Below are 15,140 nucleotides of genomic sequence, written 5' to 3'. Positions count from 1 at the left end.
CCACGCTCAGAATTATAGGTGTGGATCTTAACTTTCTTCTAGGCATTAAAGCAAGTAAACTCATACTACATAAACATGCAGTTGTGCTATCAAATTTTGTTAGGGCCCAAGGGTGCCTCTCCTCCAGGGATGGTTGCCCCATCTCAAGTACCATGTGCAGTTTTTTCTGTGTCAGTGCAAGCAGGACATCAAACTACTTGAGTGTGTCCACAGGAGGCTGATGAAGAGGTGAGAAGTCTTGAGAGCACGACTTAGGAGGAGGGGCTGAAGTAACCCAGTTCAGCTTGGAGCTGAGGAAGATGAACAGTGATGTCATGTCATGGCAGTCTACAATTTCCTCAAGGAGGGACAGTGGAGGGAGAGATGCTGATCTTCTCTCTCTGGTGACAAGCCATAGGACACAAGGAAATGGAATGAAGCTGAATCAGGAGCAGTTCAGATTGGGCATTAGGAAAAGATTCTTCAGTGATCACTGACTGGAACAGGTTCCTCAGGTGCCCCTTGGTCATGGTGCCAAGCCTGTCAGAGCTAAAGGAGTGTCTGGACAGTTCTCATGTTCATACAGTTTAGTTTTAGGTATTTGGACCTAACAAACCTTGTGGGTTCCTTCCAACCTGAGACATTTTATGATTCCATGTTGTCATTTACGATTCCAGCTGTCTATGGCTGAAGCTCAATACTGGCTTCATACAGTGGTGATGTAGGAAGAGTAGTGTGAGGAAAAGTTGTTGGAAGTGGAGTCCTGCCCACCTTTGTTCCAGAGCTTCTTCATGCTCATGCACTTCCTTTCAGCCTTTGCCTGAATTTTATTGCTGGAATTCCTGTGCTTGTTACTCCACCTTCCTGACTCTTGACTCTAATCCTGGCCTGGTCAATTGATTTTCTGGCTTGATTTTGGATCCGTCTCATCACTACAGGTTTGCCTGGTGTCTGAACTGATGGCTGAACCTTGATACGATCACCAAGCCTGCAAGTAAACCAAGAATCCAGGTAACAACCGTATCAGTCATGATCATATTAGAAAGCAGTAATGACAGAGAAGAAAAGGTGTCTATTTCTTGAGTAAATTACATTTAAATCTTTGTTAATTCTTTTCCCTTTTGAACTGTAAGAAGACCGAAAATATGAACAAACGAAGGATGGAGTAAGGGCTCATAAACTTTGGTTCTTCATTTATACTAATCATTACAAGGGTAGTAAAAACAATACTACTATGTAAACGAGTCCACCTAGAGCACAGAAACATTTGATCACTTTTTAACTGAATATTAGACATACATCTATGTTCAATCATTTTCTTAAGATAAAAATTGTGCAGCACATTACTTCACGCTTAGGTCATTCACTGCCGCAACACATGTTCTAGTATAGAGTAGCAGAACAATTTATAAGGATGGTTTGAAGTGTATTAAGATCTGTAGCATTACTCATGATTTTGACTACTCTCATCTTGGATACTCAAACCTAGCTGTGTTGAATGGTAGCCAAAGGACAAATATATGAGGTTGTTAATGCAATTTACAGAATAAAGATATACAGCAGATCTACTCAAACATAAAACACTGATGTTCTTAAACAAAGATTTGTGGCAGAAAAAGAATCCTTAATCCCCAGTAGTTAAAAGGAATTTTGTTGGATCAAGTACAGCTATAAAAACCAGAATGTTTATTGCCTCGCACATCCTGTAAGTATATCATACACAGTCAAAAAACTGTGAATAATGCTTTCACAGATTAGAGATTTTACAGGCTGGAGAAAAAAAGCAACAGTCAAGTTACTCTTCAAAACTCTTAAAAAAGAGTTTTTTGTGCAACATTGTGCAACAGCATAATAATTCCACCCAGTTTTTCTAGAAACAGGAATATTCAACAGGTATACATTAAATGTACATAAAGATTATTGGAGAATTCATGTACAAAAAAACTTAATGCAAGGAAATAGTTTATCCTTAGAACTTACAAATGATAAAAGGATAGATAGAGATTATACTGTGTGAAATATTTAGTAGCTTCCTTATACAGAATTATTCTGGACCACTGATACATGTCAACAAATCTGAGTCAAATTAATATGTTTTTACATTGAAACACTTACAGATTCTTCATCACTCCTGGCATGAGAAAGGCTTTGCTGAGTCAAATGAGTATGTTTACACTTTGAAACACAGATTCTTCATCACTCCAGGCATGAGAAAAGCTTTGCTTTCATGCAAATAACTGTTCCTTTTTCCATACCTGTAATATATTCTTAGTGGATTTCTCTGCATTATTATTTCTCTACTTCATTATTGCTGGATTTTTGTAGTGCTGTTTCTATTCCTCTGCCCATGCCCTCTTTGAAAGTGTGACAATGGGCAATAATACTTGTCCCCTCCAGCATGCACTCATTAATTCCATTTTTTTTCTCCTATTGAACAGAACTTCTATTGTTTATATTTTTAAATTTATAAATAGTGATTTGATTTTCTCAAAGCTGATAGTTCATAAATTCATATTGTATTATAGCTTGATGCAACTTCTGTAGTTGCTGCCATTGAGGCTAGGTAGCTTCTGAAAAGCTTAACTTCAGCCTAAGTTTATCTCTCTAACCCAGTGTAATGTGAATACACTGAAAATAGAAAAAAAAGTTGCCTCTTAATTCGGAGATATCCTGGCTCCCGGGCTTGGTTTACTTTGTTAAAATGTATCAAACTTGAATCCACAAAAGCCTGGCTCGAAGGTGCTCTTTATACTGTTTAAAATATATCAAACTTATTTCCACCAGCAAATTCTCATCAACAGACCCCTCTCTTTTGTCAGGACTAAAAAGACAAAATGCTAACGCGCCAGACATCTAATGCAAATTGGTAGCAAATACAAGAATTCCAGGAAACCTGAATACAAAGGGAAGACCTGCAGCTACCAATTTGCAGCCTCTGGCAATAACTGAAGAAAAGAAGGAACTTTTTACTACATAAAAAGTCAGAGGAAAAACGGAAAAGATGAGAGAGGAAGAAAGAAGCAACAAGCGAGGAGCAGAACGGCAAAGCCTAAAGAGAAGCAGACGGAAGCGGACAGAAACAGTCAGCAACAGCCCCACCAGCGGCTTTCTTCCGAGGGTGAAAAAGACCTTTAGTCGTTCTCTTTCTTTCTTAAAAGCCCTTTCCCTGGGGTGATTAATTTGTTAAAAAAAACTGTTTTCCCTGTTTCTCTCCCACTATTGACTCCTTCCTAAGACCCCTGTCAAAAGTGGTGTCATTTTCCCCCTGAAATAAACCGTTGTAATTCGTTCAAACCATTAACCTGGTTACCTTGCAATTTTTAGGACATAGATGCCCAGTGGATAATATTTCCTCACAAACAAAATATAAAATATTAATAATTATGGAGTATGACGCCCAGATATCTGGACTGCCATACAGGTAAGCCACTATGATGTTTAGTGTGAATCCCTAGTTTCACACTTCTAATGATAGTATCTTTCATTGGTGGATCCTGTTCCACTTCTTCCTAAGCCCTGCAACTCTCTCATCATTTGCAACTGACAGATAAAAAAATTAAAGACTGTCTGTCTTAAAATACTCACAGGCACATGTGTAGCTAAAAATAACAGAACAGGGTTGTTTAACAGAATTCTAGATAAGTTGCAGAAGAAAGTGAAATTTTACAAAGTAGCAGTTAATTGTCAAAATTATAGTTATAAACATACCCTTAATGTCTTTTTGAAGTACTCTGATGGTGTGCTAATGGTTGTGCTGCTTTGTTCCAGTTGCAGTGAATTCTGGAATTTCTGTTGTCTCTTTTTGAGTTACTCAACTACAAAGCTGAGTAACTGCAAAGCAAGTACCCTGATCTCCTCTGACCCTGTGGTTGAACTGCTCTGAAACTGGTAGAGTGCAAGCCTCAAATGAAGGCTACCCATTGTTACCCATCAGGTAACAATCCCATTTCTTAATTCCTAATACAGACACACAGTGGCTTTCAGCCAGGGTTGTAGCTGAGGCCTGTCTTCTCTAGCTACTTGCCTATTTTCACAAATCCTAAAGGAGCACATTTATTATGTATAAGGTCTCTACTACTTTGTCAATAAAACCATTCAACAACTTCCTAAACTATTAGGGGGAGAAGGATACCAGAAATGGTAATTACATAACATGTTTTCCTAGAGAAGCAAAATAAAATCCCTACATTTTTTACTTCCCTGCTACTATGTATCAGTCACTTTCCTCTTTATATCAATAAGGCAGAGAAGACATAGACAGACAGATGAGACTATTGCTGTTACGTGAAAGTCTGGAACTTGGAATTAATTTTGCAGCAGTTCTAAAAGGTGGCAATATTAAGCAGGTTGTGTATATATAGTTATTCAGTAAGTCATTTTTATTTTGGCATATGTACCTGAATTTAACCTAACATATTCCTCTCTACAGCTTCCTGAGGAGGGCAAGTGGAGAGGGAGATGCTTGTGCTTCTCTCCCTGGGATCCAGTGATAAGACTTGTGGGTTCAAATGGTTCAAAGCTGTTCCAGGTTAGGTTTAAACTGGATATTAGGCAGCATGTCTTTACCAAGAGGACAGTCAAACAGGCTTCCTAGAGGGGTGGCCGATTTGCCAAGCTTTTTGGTCAGTCCTAAACTGGTCAGGCAGTTGAACTAGATGATAGCTGTAGGTCCCTTCCATCTGAAGCTATTCTATTCTATATTCTATTCTATTCTATTCTCAAAGTGACAACAGGCTGAATACTACAGATGGGTTTTGAGTAAGGATGCACAAATAATGAAAATTTACACATAGCACGAAGTTGCATTCAAGATACTCAATCTAAAGCATTTTAAACTAACCAGATCTAACCAGTGACTCTGTAACAAAATATATTTCTTACTTGACTCTCTGCTGCTGTTCAATATTATAAATATTCCCAGAAAGACATGCAAATGCAGAATGCCCTTATGGCACATGCTGTTGTGCTCCACAGAAACAAATTCCTGAAATGATTAATACAATTTAAGAGGTTGCAAGACAATTCCATGTATTAAGGTGGTACCCTCAAAAATAATGAATTTCTTATTCACATCAGTGTCTGCATACATAGCTGTGTAAAAAGGTGGGAGGACTGATGCTACACAAGTGATGCAAAATCTCAAATCCAGAATTTTCAGTATGAGAATATTAAAGGCTTTAGCAGTCATTCAAGTTATACTGAGATCAGCTAAATATTTTTTTCTGAGGTCAGTTCAGTAGGGAGCAGAGAAAACACCACGGCTCTGATAGCAGCAAGCAGCTATTAAGAGCACTTTTACCTCTAGGAATTGCACGGTGCTCTGCAGCTCACCACTGAACCACCAACAGAGCAGGTCAGGATTTCCCTCAAGGGACAGGAGATACATGCGGCATGTTGCCAAGCTAGGGGCAAACGTTACTTGTAGTCTACCTCCAGATCATACCTCACATTTGAGCAGGCCTATAACGGGAGAGACAATGGACATATTGGACACTGCCATGTGTACACGGTACTGGCTCCCAAAATTGCACCAGCCTGGACGGGTCACGGACGGGTCACTGACGAGACCCAGGCGACCTGCATTCTGTCACCAGCCTCCACAGGGATCTACAACGTGTAATTTCCACTCAGAGACCTTGGGAATCCTTTTTTCGACCTGCAGCCTTGTTTAAACGAGCAACAAACACCTCCGTGCAGTGGCAAGGTAGGACGTCAACAGCGGAGAGTCACCGGAGGAGAGGGCCACTGAGGAATGGAGTCAGCGGAGGAGAGCAAACCGCAGGACAGCACTGCCGCGTCACCGGTGGACCCCGCCCGCCCCGGGAGGCACCGCCCGAGGCTCCCCATTGGAGGGCCCGGGCGTGGCCGCTCCGTGTTCGCACCCATATCTGCTTGTGTCTGGGCGACGCTGCCTCACCTCGCAGTGACGTCTGGCGGGCGGTGGCAGCACAGGTGGGTTGGGCGGCCCGCGGAGCCGTTCTGGGCAGCCGTGGCGGGTGCACTCCCTTCCCTCCCCGGCCGGCATGGGCGGAGCGGGCACTTTCTTCCTGTTTCCGCTCGGCAGGCAGCCGCCCTTTAGGGGTGACTGGGGGGGGGAGCTGGGGGGGGGGGAGGTGGGGGGGAGTGTTAGCGGAGGCGGGACGGTACAGTACGGCACGGCACGGCACGGCACGGCACGGCACGGCACGGCACGATCCACCCGTCCTAGGCTCTGGCAGTACCTTCTCGCCGCCCCTACCCCCCCATCCCTAGCAGCGCTCTCCGTGCCGAGCGGGGTCGGGCTGCGCGGGCGCCCTTCCCTCACAGCCAGTGTCTTGTCTCCGCAGGGACCTCGCTAAGGCGCTCGGCAGGCCCGGAGGGTGCCCGTGGCGGTGCAGGTAAGTGCGGCGGGGCGACCCCGGGGGCGGAGTAAGGCGCGCGTCCGGCCGTTAGTGCGGGGTGGGAGCGGTGGCGACGGGCGCAGGGGCACTGCCGCTCGCTGGTCCTAGCCCAGGGACTCGCAGGGGCCGGGCCCGGGACGGCCCGGTGGCCTCTGGGATGGCTGCCGACGTGGCAGGGACGTGGTCCCGCCTTGCCGACTGAGAGAGAGAGAGAGAGAGAGAGAGAGAGAGAGAGAGAGACACACTGCTTCTCCTCTGCCGAAGAAGCAAGGGCCTCAGGGATTTTAATTTTTTTCCAGGGAGCAATTTCTTCTTGATAGTATCTGAAGCTCTATTGGATGAAATGACTAATTTTTTTGTAAACAGTGTAAAGTATGGTCAGCTCTTAGTTTGTATTATGCTTACTTTTAATTCCTAGCAAAAATGGCCTTGGTCATCAATAATGAAAGATGACATTAAAACGGTAGCTGCTGTATATGTATGCTTTTATTTTTCTGAATAAACAGAAATTATTTTTTTATTGTTCCATAGGGTTTTCTCAGTAGAAAAACAGAAAAAATGTTTGATGTTAAGGCTTGGGCTGAATACATCGTGGAGTGGGCTGCAAAGGACCCATATGGCTTTCTTACAACGGTCATCTTGGCCCTTACACCATTGTTTGTAATTAGCGCAGCGCTTTCGTGGAAGCTTGCAAAAATGATTGAGGCCAGGGAGCGGGAACAAAAGAAGAGACAGAAACGCCAAGAGAATATTGCAAAAGCCAAACGAGCAAAGAAGGATTAAATGGGGAAAAGCCGTCTTACTTAAGCAAAAAATCCACTTCTTAAATGAAACACTTGTACATTTTGTAACTGTCCTTTGATACTTGAACCTGTTACTTCCTGAAGTATGAGATTTAATACCTTCAGTGTATCTTTTCTGTTGAGATTATTTGTGCTAAAGTTTGCCCAAATTACACTTGTTACAGTAATTTAATTTACTGCTTCTGTTGTAGTGCAAGTTGCTTTTCTAAATTTGCATGTTAAAGTGAAAAAATTAATCATCTGGGTGGCTCTGGAAGTAGATGATTTTTCCTTACTGAGACAGGTCTCAATGGCTGTTGTGAAATTCTCAAATTGTGGAGCAAATGTGAATGGCAAATTGAATTACAGAAAGGCAAGTGTTGGTATTCCTTCAGCAGACCTGGAGAGATGTCAGCTTCAGAATTGGGTAGTATGCCTTACTGGTCTCCTTTAAGTACACTGCTGCATGTGGCCCTGCAGTTCATTCAGCTGTGTGTCCATAGGGTGTGCTGAAGTGTCTCTGGTGGGGCTTGTCTGCAAGAAAAGCCTATCTTAGCTTTTCCTGTGTGCTGAACTACCAGCCATCATCAGTCTTGAAGTTCTGGCCAAATGCTAGGAAACTGATTGCTTTTTTTACAGTCTTAATTTCTCTTAAGCTACTCCTGTTCTACAAAATACTACTGTTTTGGTTTTTGTTTTGGTTTTTGTTTTGGTTTTTGTTTTGGTTTTTGTTTTGGTTTTTGTTTTGGTTTTTGTTTTGGTTTTTGTTTTGGTTTTTGTTTTGGTTTTTGTTTTGGTTTTTGTTTTGGTTTTTGTTTTGGTTTGTTTTCCCTAGCGGCCACCTGAACACTCCATCTGTTACTAGTTTGTTTCTGCCTTCAGAAACTTTTAATGCCTCAGAGATAGCCATAAATGGGGTGAGACCAGACGGCCCAGGGGCCTAGTGTGCCATGTCCTAATGACCTATAGCAGGTGGTCGAGGGGAAGGGTGCTGTGCTGGTGATTCTTGCTAATTGCTAACCTTCAGGCTACCTTTGACTTAGGGTCTTCTGATCTTGGGGATATTTGTTCTGATTTGGGGGATCCTTGTTCTCATGGCCCTTGAAACTATGCTGCCTTCCAGGTTGCAAAATGTTGGCATACCGGAAAAAAACTATGTGGGCTCTGTGTTGTAAATATGCCAAAATTATGTAACCTCAATTCCAGTTAATGTTTTTCATACAGAAGTAATTAATTTTTCAAAGCCTCATTTCTATTAGTAGAGTAGTGCTAAAGAGATTGTGGCAGATGTTAGGTTGTTACATGTAGCATAGATCTAAGCAGCAGCGCAAGAGTTGTGCTTTCCAGCAACTAGCCCTTCTTTATGTTTAAAAATAATAAAACCTTAAATTAATACCACTGTTCAAATGAGGAGTCATACACATCTGGCTGACACAAAAGGGGATTTGAAGTCGGGAGTATTGCTGATTCTCAGTTCTGTTGGTCAAAGCAAACATTATTATTAGAATATGACATTTCAGCATTTTATACATACATGGGATTTAGTCTCCCCTTTTCTGTCTCAAGTGTTTTCAAATGTGTATGTGTTCCACGTTTTATACCTACATAGCTTAAAACACATGGAGAGCTGATGAAAGATGCATTGAATAAATAAATTTGATATTTTTTTTTTCAAAAAAAAGAAAGTGCATAGTCTTTATTTTTACTTGGAAGTTTTCAAACACTATCTCTTAAGTAAAAAATATTTGCATTTTATGTATCCTAATCTATGGTCAGGTAGATCAAATAATTCAGACAAGTCCCTGCATACATCAGAAATAAAAAATTTCTTTTCTTAATGCTAATCCCATGTGCCAAATGCTGTGTTATTTCCCAGCAGCTTTACCAAGTGCTTCTAACTGCTATTATAGAAGTTAACTTGTAGTTTAACTCCACCTGATTTTATCCTGCTTTTGGCTGCAAACCAAACATTATTCAATCATTGTTTTCTTACATTTAAGTTACAATAATATCTCCAAAACTAACAGTGTAATCAGTGTTGTGTCACAGTGATTCATAGAATCACAGAATGGTTTGGGCTGGAAGGGACCTTAAAGATCATTAGTTCCATACCTCCCACTACTAGATTTAGTCTGCCAGTTCCCTCAGGACCTGTTGGATGTATCATCAGGTCCTATGGATTTGTATACCTTCAGGTTCCTAAATGGTCTTGCACCTCATCTGCCCCTACTATGGGTGGTTCTTAATTCTTTCAGTCTCTACTTTTGGCTTCTGTGACCTGTGCAGTGTGCCTTGAGCCCTTGCCAGTGAAGACTGAGTCAAAAACCACATTTAATACTTAGCCTTGTCCATACCCTAGGTAACCACATCTCCCATTTCCTTTTAGAGAGGGCCCATGTTCTCCCTAGTCTACCTTTTGTCACTGCTACCTATGGAAGATTTTCTGGTTGTCCTTGACAGCCCTGTCCAGTTTTAATTCTATCATGGCTTTAGCTCTCCTAAGCTGATCCCTGGCAGCTCAGACAATGCCTCTTGGTCTACCTGTTCTTGTTTCCACTGTCTGAGGCTTCCTTTTTGTGTTTGAATTTATGCAGGATCTCTTTGCAGGCCTCCTGGCATTCTTGTTTGCCTTCCTCTTTTTTTGGGATGCATCCTTCCTGGGCTTGGAGGAGTTTATCCTTGAATATTGACCAGCTTTCTTGGGCTCCTCTCCCCTCCAGAGCTTTATCCCATAGTACTCTACTAAGCAGGTCACTGAAGAAGCCAAAATCTGCTTTTCTGAAGTCCAGTGTAGTGAGCTTGCTGAGTGCTTTTCTCACTGCTCTAGGAGTCATGAACTCCACCATTTCATGGTAACTGTGGCCAAGGCTGCCCTAAAGCTTCATGTCCCGTGAGGCCTTCCTTGTTAGTGAGAGCAAGGTCCAGCATAGCACCTTTTCTCATTGGTTCCTATACCACTTGGAGAAGGAAACTGCCACCCATGCAATTGAAGAACCTCCTGGACTGCTGTTGCCTCACTGTGTTGTCCCTCCAGCAGACACCGGGGTGGTTGGAATCCCCCATGAAGACGGATTTGTGAATGCAAATCTGCTGTTTATAGAGGGCCTCATCTGCTCAGTCCTTCTGGTCAGATGGCCTGTAGCAGATTACCACTGTATCATCTGCCCCTGTCTTCCCTTCAGTCCTGACCCATAAACTGTCATTTCCTCATCCATACCCTGGTGGAACTCCATGCCCCCTCCTCTCCTGCCTGTTCCTCCTAAAGAGGAAGGACATTCCCACCCATCCATTCCCACATTTCAGTCATAGGAGCAGTTCCATATCTCAGTAAATGCCAGCATCAGAGCCCTGCAGGAACATGCATGTCTCCCAGCTCCTCTTGCTTTCTCTCCAATCTATGCACAGAGGCATCTAAATTGGGCCTCTGATGAAGGTGACTTTGTGGCTGGTTGGAGCAACTGGAATTCGCTTGAGGAATTTTTCCAGTGCTTCTCTGTCAGTCCTATTATCTTGGGAGCCCCTGGGTCATTCCCGTAAGAAGTCAAGTGTGCTGCAGTGCATACAACACACTTCAAAGCAACAGGCTGAGAACTCCCACTAGCACGCTGTCCCCTCTAACCTTAGTGTGTCATTCCACAGCTTGTCACAGGCAAGCCTGGTATTATTCTCCTCCCTCTTCAAATCTGGTATAAAGTTCTGCCAATGAGCTCCACAAGCTCCTGAAGAAAGATCCTCTTCTCACTTTGTGAAAGGTAAATCCCATTTGATGCCAGAAAACCTAGTGCTGTGTAGGCCATCCTGTTAGCAAAAAGCCTAAAACTGTGTCCAGGACACCAGCCATAGAGCCATCTATTTATAGACTTTTTCCAGTGTTGCTGCCTGCAACTGGAAGGAGAGTAGGAAAAATAACCTGTGCCCCAGCTTCCCTCACCAACCACCAAGGCCCTGAAGTCTTTTTTGATCCTTCTTGGACTATGTGCTGTGGCTTCATCGCCACCCATTTGTAAGATCAGCAATGGTAATAGTCTGAGAGCTACAGCAGGCTAGGAATTTTCCTGGTAATGTCCTTAACCTGGTAATGTCCTTAACCTGGGCCCCAGGGGAAGTCTACTGTCGGGAGAGGAGGGAATCAGGTTTGATTCCATTTTTGGTTTTGTTCTGATGTCTGTTATCTGTCCCAGGGAGACCATAACATGATTCCACCAGTCTCTCTCACCAGTTACCTTTGAAAGGCTCTGGCAGTCCCTGCAGCCTGAGACCTGGACAGCTGCATGTTTTCATTGGAGCTTTGTCTGAGTTGCCACATCAATTCCAGCAAGCAGAGAGGACAGAGCTTTTCTGTGGGTGGATACCATAGCTGTATTCCTTCTGAGAGGGCAATGAGCATCAACTGAACTTGCCTCTTGAGCTGATAGGGTCACTACACTCTTCCTTGCATGCCCCTTTGCTCAAACTGCAGTGCTGACAGCCCCGCACTCAGGCTGATGTGTCATGCTCTGGCCCCCTGCACACCCCAGGCAGCTTTTCACACAAATGGGGATGGCTGTGATTGCTCGTACAAGGCACAGACCCCATCAGCACCTCCTGAGAGAGCTGCTGACTAACCAGTGGGTCTCTTTGCTGCGCTGGCAGTTCCCTGCCTGAGGAACAGCCCAGTGTACCAATATCTTCTGCTCTTCTACACATCAGGGTAGCTCCGGAGAAGCTTCCCTCAGTGATGATTAATGAAATCAACTTTCCCATGCACTTGCCAGACGAAAGCACATTTTCATTGCAAAGGGAATTAAAAAGCATTCTGAAGAACTATCTTAAACTGATGCCTAAGTTTAGGAAAATTTAATTGTGCTGGTTAACTAAAATTTATTACATCAAAACCAACTTTAAAACTAAATGAGTCTTTGAAGAAAGCACAATCTAGAATTATCTAAGAATATTAACTAAAACACTTTCTACCTATGATGTCATGAGATGAACAGCAACTGTTGAAAACAAACTTACATAGTAACACATCCATTTTTTCATTAAACTCATTTTACAGTTGCTTGTCACAATTAAGCCTATTTAAACAGTTCTGCAAAAATAAATGAACCTGCTTTAGCATTACTTTATTGCACACTCACTTAAATGTAATTGCTGTTTATGTTGTCTGTTAAAATATCCATTAGCAGCATCTGTACATTACATTTGTTTATTTACTACTACTACTATTACAACTGCTTGGTGGCATCCAGGAACCTGGCTGAAAGGTGCTTGCAGTGCTTGTTGGATCTTGCGAAGGCTCCTTCTTTCCATAATAAGGGGCTGATGCGTGGCCTTTAACACGAGTATGAACTGGTTCAGCAATGAGTCTCTCCTTGTATTCCTGGGCCTGAAGCAGCTTATCTTTTTCAGATACCTCTTTGATTTTCTGTTTCATTTCTTCTCTATAGTTTTCATTCTTAAGAATTTCCTAAGAATATAATAGAAAGGTAATTAGATAAATTGGAAATAAATACAATACACAATTTTGGAATAAGTCACTCTAAATTGTCATTGTTTTTCTTAATTTTACAATGCAAATTTTCAGTTATGTAGGTAAAATAAAACATGGCAAAATTTATTTTTTTTTTCTTCAACTGCAATTTCAGCCTGAGTTTAAAATGGTCTTAATGTTCTGATCACATGACTGAGCAAAACTGCACTCTGCTGGATCAAAAAGTAGAAGAAAGGAAGCAGAGTTATCAACAATAAAACTGTGTTAAAAATAAGGCTACCTCTTACATTGTTTTCTAAGTAGAACTTGCTACTATCTATTTATCCCTTGCATTCCTTCTTGTAATTCAGTATGCCTATGACCTTAGGTATCTGCAGTTCTGGGAGAAACAGATGTGCAACCTTGACTCTGATAATGAATAAACTGAAGCCATGCAAGCTTAATACATAAATAAGTAACTCTAAAAAACCAAACCAAAACAAAACAGGTAAGACAGAAATAGGACTAGTAACTCATGGAAGACAGAAATAGTACTAGTAACTCAGAAAAAAAAAGAAAAAAAAACCATGGCAAGCAGAAGCTTCAAAATCACTGAGGGAAATCCTGCCCCTGAGACTTGGAAGACAGCTCAGTAAGGTCAAAGACCAGCATGGGACAAGAAGCAAAGGATGCCAACACATCCTCAGCTGATGAGGCCTGCAAAACTGAACTGGATGTTGTGATGAGGACACGAAGCACAACAATGCTTATGTAAGTTGTGTTTTAACTCTAGGTATCTACCAGGTGTGCTAGTTAAAATAAATGTACTGCATTCATAAAATCATACACCTACTGCCTCCACACAGGTGAAAAATTCAAATAAGAGTGGTCTAATTTTAAAGGTTTACCTCCACCCAAGATAAACCAAAGCAACTATCTGATTCATGATCCTACTTCAAGGCTGAATAACCTGTCCCAGACATGTATTGAGAGAAGGCTCATACAAGCTGCTGACACAACTGATGAACCTCTGTACTAAAACATGGTTGTTTACATGTTAAAGCTGGAAATTCACTAATAAAGATGACTTGAAATGAGATTTGGCTGCTTCCACTGAGAAATGCTGAGAGTGTTAGTTGAAACAAGTACAATTACTGGCTTTTCCACAGCTATAACAGAAAACCAGCTGCTAGCAGAACTTGCTGGGTTGTTCTGAGGAAAACACAAAAAACTCCCAAAATAAATACAAAAAACCCCCATGAAAAATATTGAAGCTTGTTTATTATTTGTTAGCATATATTTCCTATTAGAAGGATGATTTGCAAATTCTGCCAACAATACTTCTGTGTGCTTTTGTCAGGGCTGATGGTGAAGAGTATTAGAAACAAGAGCTGATAGTACAAATTTTTATTAAACTTTGAAGCCCATTACAACTTAACATCTAATACATCTTCCATCTAACAAGGAAGCTACTAATATTCACATTTAGACTGGGACACAGGAGGAAAAAGGCCTAACAGCTTTCTCTGGGTTACAAGTATATGTAAGAGATCAGTAAGAGCTAAGGAGAGCAGTATAATTCTCTCTTAGCAGAAGACCATGACATTATTTTAGGAACAGCACTACAATACATGTGATATTGCCAAGAGTTAACATAGCAAATATGCAAACATTTACCATGAAAACTAACACCTATACTTAAATTCCCAGATGCACAGAGCAGAGCCAAAACACATTATATAACTACACAGCATGAAAACACACAAGCAGAACATAAAATGGTTTTGCAAAATGAGGGGATTCTCCCATACTCAAATAAAAATAAATCCAAGCATAACAAGGTCAATTTTTCAACAGTCAGTTTGACAAAAACTCATTATAACATCTCTTAATTCCATCCTTGTTTACTACATGCCTGTATGAATCTACCATGACCTTACTGATTTCAGTGGAATTACTTCTGTGGTGCTTGTATCACTGCACTACTAAGAAACAAGGTTATATAGCTGTGTGACATCCAAAGACTGCATCATAGTCTTTGCTAAAACAGAATGAAATTTTTTATTAAAGAAATATGTCATTTACTGAGAACAGCTGCTTACAAACTGCAAATCTTTTCCAGTAATTACTTTAACAGTTATTTTAATTTGATAATAGCAGCTGTAAGTAAATTACAAATGCTCCAAGTCCACTTTAAATGTTGATATATAACTGTCATCTGGTTTTCAGACTCAGGGAAGGCTCTTGTAATTAGCTCTGACTGGCCAAAGAATAGCTGTGATTTAGTAAAATAATCATGTTGATCTTGAAAAAAGCATGAGGAGTGATCCTCCTTAGCAAATACACACACACAAAGATACTGTTTTCCTGGTATGAGCCAGGATAGAACTGATTTTCTTTCTTGTAATTTTACTTTCAGCTAAGTCTCTAAGTAACCTTGCTGAAATCAACGGCATGTTTGCCAGTCTGCTTCTAGTTACTGCTGGAGAGTGGTATGCAGAGCCAAGACCACTGCTTGGTTCTGCTAAAGATCTTATGCTCTGGAAA

The 15,140-nt window shown here is 41.6% G+C and overlaps 2 protein-coding genes and 1 long non-coding RNA gene across 4 annotated transcripts in view; 2 read left to right on the top strand and 1 right to left on the bottom strand.

Annotated features, from left to right (window-relative positions):
• The first annotated feature begins 906 nt into the window (after window positions 1–906).
• Window positions 907–3,280, top strand: LOC139789655 (uncharacterized). Its single transcript, XR_011723215.1, has 2 exons — window positions 907–990; window positions 2,799–3,280. It is a non-coding gene; the product is annotated as an uncharacterized lncRNA (long non-coding RNA).
• Window positions 3,281–5,826: 2,546 nt separating this feature from the next.
• SMIM15 (small integral membrane protein 15) lies at window positions 5,827–7,334 on the top strand. 2 transcript variants are annotated; one of them, XM_071730636.1, is made up of 3 exons: window positions 5,827–5,931; window positions 6,306–6,356; window positions 6,891–7,334. In XM_071730636.1, exon 3 carries the CDS (start codon window positions 6,918–6,920, stop codon window positions 7,140–7,142), a length of 225 nt encoding a protein of 74 aa, XP_071586737.1. In that variant the 5' UTR covers window positions 5,827–5,931; window positions 6,306–6,356; window positions 6,891–6,917; the 3' UTR covers window positions 7,143–7,334. The 2 variants fall into 2 exon arrangements, with proteins under 2 accessions (XP_071586737.1, XP_071586736.1); XM_071730635.1 differs by lacking the exon at window positions 5,827–5,931 and having other exon boundaries at window positions 6,136–6,356.
• Window positions 7,335–7,966: 632 nt separating this feature from the next.
• The window catches only part of NDUFAF2 (NADH:ubiquinone oxidoreductase complex assembly factor 2), a 42,439-nt gene continuing 35,265 nt past the window's right edge, over window positions 7,967–15,140 (bottom strand). Inside the window, exon 4 of the mRNA XM_071730634.1 lies at window positions 7,967–12,590. Coding sequence (XP_071586735.1) covers window positions 12,330–12,590 — 261 coding nt within the window. The 3' untranslated portion in view covers window positions 7,967–12,329. The remainder of the gene's footprint in view (window positions 12,591–15,140) is intronic.

This window comes from Heliangelus exortis, chromosome Z (assembly GCF_036169615.1).
Source record: "Heliangelus exortis chromosome Z, bHelExo1.hap1, whole genome shotgun sequence".
Classification (NCBI taxonomy): Eukaryota; Metazoa; Chordata; class Aves; order Apodiformes; family Trochilidae; genus Heliangelus; species Heliangelus exortis.
Note: the sequence above shows the minus strand (reverse complement) of the source record. Positions and strands in the feature narration are given on the sequence as shown.